The sequence below is a fragment of the Poecilia mexicana genome, unplaced genomic scaffold (assembly GCF_051168715.1).
Source record: "Poecilia mexicana isolate PSO_F unplaced genomic scaffold, ASM5116871v1 scaffold_7, whole genome shotgun sequence".
Taxonomy (NCBI): domain Eukaryota; kingdom Metazoa; phylum Chordata; class Actinopteri; order Cyprinodontiformes; family Poeciliidae; genus Poecilia; species Poecilia mexicana.
Window position 1 is genome coordinate 15788145 of NW_028263376.1, and position 6580 is coordinate 15794724.

Here is a 6580-nt window from a genome sequence, read left to right on the forward strand (position 1 = left end):
TGCAGATCTTTGCAGTAGTTGTAGATTGTAACACACAATTATCCCCTCCAAAACATCTTCATGGTATGACCGCAATCTCATTTCCTCATCTTCTGCACTCCGATGAAGAAAACGTGACCTCAAATACGAGTGGAAGAGCGTCAGGGAGGTGAATGCTGATCGGTCGCACTTCCAAAAACCAAATATCAAGAGGCTCGTCTCTCTCAAAAGCAAATAAGAGCAAAAAGATTCAACAGTAAAAAATGATCATAGAATCCTTAAAAATAGCAATAAAGCTGCAGGAGGAACTGTCAGACTTCCTACTTCTGTAAGAATGATGTTTCAGTTGTGAAACATTGTGTTTTACTTGTTGAAAGATTGAAAAAAAAAGAGAATATCAAAGATTGGTTATAAAGCAGCTTTTATTTGCAGTTTTGTCTTGACCACAGACAAAACTAACCCAAACAAGTAGCATATTTTCTTTGTTATGGATGTCACTGATGTACTTGAACACATGTTGTGGATATGAAACGTACACCACGATAAATAATTTCACAATTTCTTCTTAATCCAAATGCATTGGCAGGGGCAATAAAAAAGCTGCAACAACCTGGTTGCCCAAGAAAGGCAAACTGTTCATCTATTGGCTTGTTGAAGCCCTCTTTAATTCATTTTAAAACATTTTTGTGTTTTTAAAACTGTCTACGACCTTGACCTAATCAAGAGCTGCTACATCAACACACACCCTCCTGTTCTGTCTGAAGACGAAGTGTAAACTTAGAGACGGCCGTGGTTTTGCTGCAGCACCTCCTAAATAAAGGAATGACCTTTCTTTGGACTGGACGTCTGTTTTTAAATCCTTAAAACCAATCTCTTCTCCCTGGCCTTTGAGACCGTCTGAGATGTTGACTTTTACTTTTATTTTATTTTTTTATTTAATTTAGTTTTTATCTTGACTGATAGTATAACTGCTGTATTTATAAAAAAAAAATAAAAAAAAATAAAGACATTTGATTTTGTAGAGCCTTTTGTTTAGAGCACTTTGGTCTTATGGACATTTAAAGTGTTTTGTAAATAAAGGTGGTATGGTATAGTGTTTGGAGAAAATATGAGACAGCTGGGACTAGGGATGAGTAATAAATCGATCTTATCGATTAAACAAATTTTTGGTTTATGGAAAATCTTAAGTTTTCTCCTTGGGTTTCCATAGTTCATAGTTGTTGTTTTTTTTATCTACAGCTTTTATATATTTGGATTTTGAATTCAGGTCAACTCTACTCTACTCTAATTTTATGTTGTTTAATAATGTCTTGATATTACCAAACTACATTTGGAATATTAGGAAATGAGGTAGTCATTTTTGAGACCTCAAACACAAAAAATAACAAAAAATAAATTTTCCACACTTTTTTTTTCTCATTAAAACATCCTTGTGCCTTTATTCTGCAGATATGACCATATTTTCATGATTAAACAAAAATTCTTGTATTCTGACCCTAATACTCCATCGCAGAGCTCGCGTAAGGGACGACTAAAATAATTCTGATTGAAAGCGAGAAATTTTTTTTTAATTAAAATCGGAAAAGTGAAACTGGTCAAGAAGAGTTTTGTTCAACATGTCACATGAAATGTCCATGTTTTCTCTCTGTCCTGATAAAGGAGTAGGTCAGGAAAACAGAAGCGTTTTCTTCCAAAGTAACATGAATGTTCTACGGTCTAATTAAGCTAACCATTACATTATGCCCACTGTGAAACATGGAGGTGGCAGCCTCATGCTGGGGAGTGATTTTTCTTCAGATAAAACTGTAGATTTTAAATCCAAGTGGTTGGAATTGGAAACAGCTCCAGGATTGGAGTTCAAGCAGATATAAAAATTATTAGTCACTGGAAAACAAATTCAAGTTTTGGAATTACGGTAGACCGATCCCGGAACTTGACAGGAAATCTGCAGCTTTATCAGAATCAGAATTTCTTTTAATGTCATCGTGCCAATTTGAATGTGTAACTAGTTACACAGTTACATATTTGCACAATTGAGTAATTAAATTTGTCAATAATAGGTGGCTCCTACCAGTAAAGACTAAAGCACTTCAACCAGCACCAGTTGAAGGAACCATGTCACTACGACTTTAATTTTTGCGTTTCCCGCAAATGCACATTTTAGATCCCCTATAAGTATGAAGGTGACAGCCAGTCAGTGTCAGAGTAATTTTAACGAGAGTAAAAGAGTGAGAGGTGCTGACCAAATGTAAGGCTTTAATGACTACAAGAGTAAAGTCCCTTAAGCGTAAAGTCCTCTGTGGGAGTGGGGCCAATAATTGGATCAATATTTGTAAGTCTGAGCACAAAGAGATTCAATTTTCTCTCTCCAGATGACACCATTTCTTAATCAATATGAATTAGCTTACAAATTTGATTTCAACATTCGACTCCAGTTCAGCGTAGGTGACTTGTTGCCATCGTTGCTCGTGTAAAGCGCCCTTTTCAAGCCTGAGAAATTCCGACTAACTGCAACTTTAGCTGTTATAAAGAGGCACCACTCTGTCGATAGTTGCCCTGCAGATGGGGCATTTCTTTGGCTCCTGCAGGGCCTCGAAGCAGGGGCCGCAGGCACACACGTGACCGCACTCCAAAAACACGAGAGAGCGTTCCCGGCTCAGACACACGACGCAGCTGGTGGCGGAGAAGCTGCCCTCCTCTATCTGGAGCTCACGCATGAGCCTCCTCTGCTGCTCCTTGAACTCCTCCTCGACACTCCGCCGCTTCCTGCTCTCCCGGCAGTGAATGTACCACTTCCACAGCACGTAGAGGAGCGTGGAACAGGCGGCGAGCCCGAACACGTAGGACAGGATCCTCCACACCCTCACGCCGCTCATCTGTTTCCTCAACAGGGACTCGTAGTTCTGCCGGGTGAGGAAGTAACAGAAGTCCTGCTTCGGCGGCTGCAGCTTGATCAGGTCGTTGTCCAGGACCAGCTCGCCCACGCCCGTCACGCTGTCGCCCACGCGCAGCATCTCTTCCATTTCGTGGATCCCTTTGGACCGCTCTCCGCTGATGAAGTGGCTGATGAGGTTGAACATGGACTGGACCGTGGGGTGGAAGTTCTCGTAGGTGGTCTCCAGGTCCAGCTCTACCGCGTCCAAGGGGCGCACAACCCGCACCGTGGTGGAGATGTTTTCGTCGTAAGACCCAAGCGCGAACGGGACGGTGTTGGTGCGCTGGTGGATGATTTTCTCCGTGGAATTCCTGTTTGGAAATATAGTTGAACATTTTCAGTTTCATTTAAATTAAGTCAACTTAATTGTTTACACAGCAAAAAAAAAAAAAAAATTGTATTTTTATAGTAGTGGTATATATTGGTATATATTGGCAATATGTTAGTACACTTGAAATAAGACAAAACTACATAAAAATATTTTTTTTCAGCAAGAAAAAAGCTTGTTTAAAGTCAGTAATTTCTAAATATTGATGGAAAAAGTACGAGTTACAAGTGAAATAATTGACCAGTGGAACAGAAGATTATTCCCATATTATATATTAAAATGTGTCTTTCCACTGGCAGATTATTTTACTTATAACTAGTACCAGTGCAGGTAAAGCAGCTGCTATTGATATCTGACATTTCTCTGGACATTAGTAAAGTTCATGTGATATTTTGAACTGAGAAATATGTACAATATAGTTTGTAGATTGGTAAAACTTTTTTTTAAAACTAAAACTGCTTTAGTTATAATTTAATACACCATTTAGCTGTCATATTAAATCTATAAAGAACCAAGAGCAGTTCAGTTTGATTTCTCACCGCCTCAGAGACGTCAAGCCTTTATGTGATTTTGCATGTTACATTGTTGTATTATTGTAGTTGGTCGAGGTTCAAATGCAGTCTGTGTTTGTGAACACACTGCTGGTTATGGAGCTGAACATTGACTCATTACACACCAAATCGAAGCCGTCAGCAGAACTAGTGGAAAGCTGCTGCTATAGCACCATCATGATGTCACGTCTGAATAAGTATTTTTATACAAAGAGAAGTAGCTTCGTAGCTTTTTGTTGGTTGATTTTTCAATTCTATTTTTTTGGGCCAGTTTTGTTTTTTTTTTCCACATGAATTTATCAAAGATAAAAATAAATAACTTTCTTTTTTTTCCCCTGGCCCAGTAGAAATAAAACAGGAAGCAATCTGTGACATTTGGATGGCGGCATTTGCAGATTTGTTTTCATGCCGTTCAATGTGCTGCAGCTAATAAGCGATCCAGCGACAAACTGATGCCAGGGGTGCCTTTTCCCTTCTCCCCGATGAATGTCTGATGAGGTACATCACAAAAATGTGGGCTCTGTGAATCTTGTGGGGCAAGCTGCTGCTTGCGTCAGAGTCACCATCTGTTCTGACTACGATACTCCACTGACGTTACCACCTTATGCAAGATTTGAATAGTTGTATGAAGTCATTCGCCATCTGCTTGCATGTCAAATTCTGATGATGGTGCTTGGTCTAGAAAAGCCAGAAAAGCAGGAAACAAGCAGAATGTAGATCCGATCTTCAAACGACTCACCATAAGTGAGTGGTGCGATTCCACACCATCTTCTCCTCTTTCAGAGTCAGCCTCTCGATGACTCCTTTGCAGTCATCAACAAACTGGCTGTTCAGAGTGTCCTTCACTGATCTCACCAAACCTGAGGCACAAAACCACTCTTAGTAAAGCAGGGAGGTGAAACTTATTTGTCGTTTTCAGGCTTTAAAGAATGCGTTGCAAACCTTCTATGACGGCATATGGGATGCATCTCCCAGAGGTTTCAGACAGGATGGCTTTTAAATCCTGATCAATGGAGATTTTTTTAGCTTCCTGCATTAAAAAAAAAACAAGAAAATTGATCAAATCTTGCACGCAGTACGTTAATACATTTGCGATTTTGTGCCTAGAAAACATGTCTGACCTTTAAATGGGTAGCAGTTTTAACTCTGCTTCTGTAAATGGAATAAAATACGGCGGTCAGCGCAGAGCTGGTGGCTAAAACCACCATCTCCACCACTGAAGGCTTTCCACTCGACTCCATCCTGGGATTTGATTCATTTAGGACCACTTTGGGAGAAAGATGGGGAAAAAATGATTCAATTAATTTCTTTTATGAAGTAGTTCCTTTTACTTTTATGTTGTAGTTTAACTCTCCAGCATTTCAGAAAAACATAGTAGCTAAATTCTCTTTCCCGTCTTTATTATGGGACAGAATGTAAAAATATGCTTAAAGATTAATATTTAAACACTCAATAATTAAGCAAATCCCATGTTTACTGAGAATGACCTACCAATCCTTTGTTATACCAGTCAAACAAGAGTTTTTAGTTTTCAGTCATATATAACCACTGGAAAAATAAAGCATTTTCTTTTTCAAACTCAGTGTTTACATATCAGGAAATAATTTAATTTATCTGGTATTAACAAGGTTCTTAATATATTTAAATGTAACCTAAAATTATCTAAGTGTACAACAACATGACAAACCCAAATCTGTCATTACCTATTAAACAAAAATGTCCGTTGTGAAAATTGGATTCAATGGCGTTTAGAACCACTTTTTACAGCAAGAATTCAAACGACTTTTATATTACTTTATAGTTCTCTTATATTGTTGAAAAAACAATTTAGATCTTGTTTTGACAATGCAGTTGATAAAACGGCATGGGCTATTTTTGGTTTGTTTGTCTTTTGAAATCAGAGAGTCATGTATTTTTCCTATGACAATATAAACATTAGCAAATGTTCAGGAATACAATAAACAGGAAGAAAACGTTTAGCCAAAAGTCAGAGCTTTTTTTTATTAATTGTAAGAATGTAAACATATTTGAAATGCATACTTCTGCATTTTAAATGTTCAAAAATATGAGTAAAATTTCACCAACGACTACAATAACTAACAACTTCAAAACCACATACACCTAGCTCTTCAAGCCAATCAATATCATAACACATATAACCTTCAAAACAGGAAGTTAGCTTCGGTTAACACAAAGACGATTCATTATTGTCAATCGAACTACTGCAACGATTTTGGCCTATTTAATAAATGCTATTTAGTCTGTAGCCCCCAAACGTGGTGAGTTTTTTTTACAGTTATTAGCAATTTCAACATAACTAGCCGTTGGTAACCATTATTAGCAAACAAACTAGCTAACACTTTTCTACCTAAGCATACTTGCTAACATAAAATTTAGCAGTTTGCTAACTATGTTTGGACTACAAAGGAGAAAACAGTTTACGCCGTATTAATAAAGTTAAGAATGACTTAATAGATAAAAGAAAGTCTGAACCTTTATTCACCTTCGTTCACAGGAGCAGCTGCTTTTGACCAGTTCTGCTCAGTGGAATACTTGCAGTTCTGCTGTTAGCCAGCAGAGGTCAGTAAAAAACCGTTGAAAAAGAAAAAGAAAATCTGTGACCAGAAACTGTTCTAAGTGAAACTATGCAAAAATGTTTCGAATTACTTCAATATGTCTGTTATGTCATAGCAAAAATTCCCTTTTATTTCAGAAGAAAAAAATAAAAATATTTACATTAAAGTTGGTTTTGCCCAGATTTCTAATACGGTACCTTTAAATATGCAA

The 6580-nt window shown here is 37.6% G+C and overlaps 1 protein-coding gene across 2 annotated transcripts; it reads right to left on the reverse strand.

Moving 5' to 3' along the window:
* Positions 1–383: 383 nt before the first annotated feature.
* mul1 (mitochondrial E3 ubiquitin protein ligase 1) lies at positions 384–6580 on the reverse strand. 2 transcript variants are annotated; one of them, XM_014993731.2, is made up of 5 exons: positions 6287–6580; positions 4915–5060; positions 4736–4823; positions 4533–4653; positions 384–3225 (listed from the first exon to the last, which is right to left on the reverse strand). In XM_014993731.2, the coding sequence occupies exons 2-5, from the start codon at positions 5032–5034 to the stop codon at positions 2496–2498; spliced, it is 1059 nt and encodes a 352-aa protein (XP_014849217.2). In that variant the 5' UTR covers positions 5035–5060; positions 6287–6580; the 3' UTR covers positions 384–2495. The 2 variants fall into 2 exon arrangements, with proteins under 2 accessions (XP_014849217.2, XP_014849219.2); XM_014993733.2 differs by having other exon boundaries at positions 6297–6579.

What these genes read in the sequence shown, in the direction of transcription:
- mul1 (XM_014993731.2), bottom strand. Translation starts at nt 5,034, where the DNA reads ATGGAGTCGAGTGGAAAGCCTTCAGTGGTGGAGATGGTGGTTTTAGCC. An exon ending in AAACTGCTACCCATTTAAAG is followed by an intron (nt 4,824 to 4,914) that starts GTCAGACATGTT and finishes TTTTTAATGCAG; the next exon opens with GAAGCTAAAAAAATCTCCAT. An exon ending in AATCGCACCACTCACTTATG is followed by an intron (nt 3,226 to 4,532) that starts GTGAGTCGTTTG and finishes ATTTCCAAACAG; the next exon opens with GAATTCCACGGAGAAAATCA.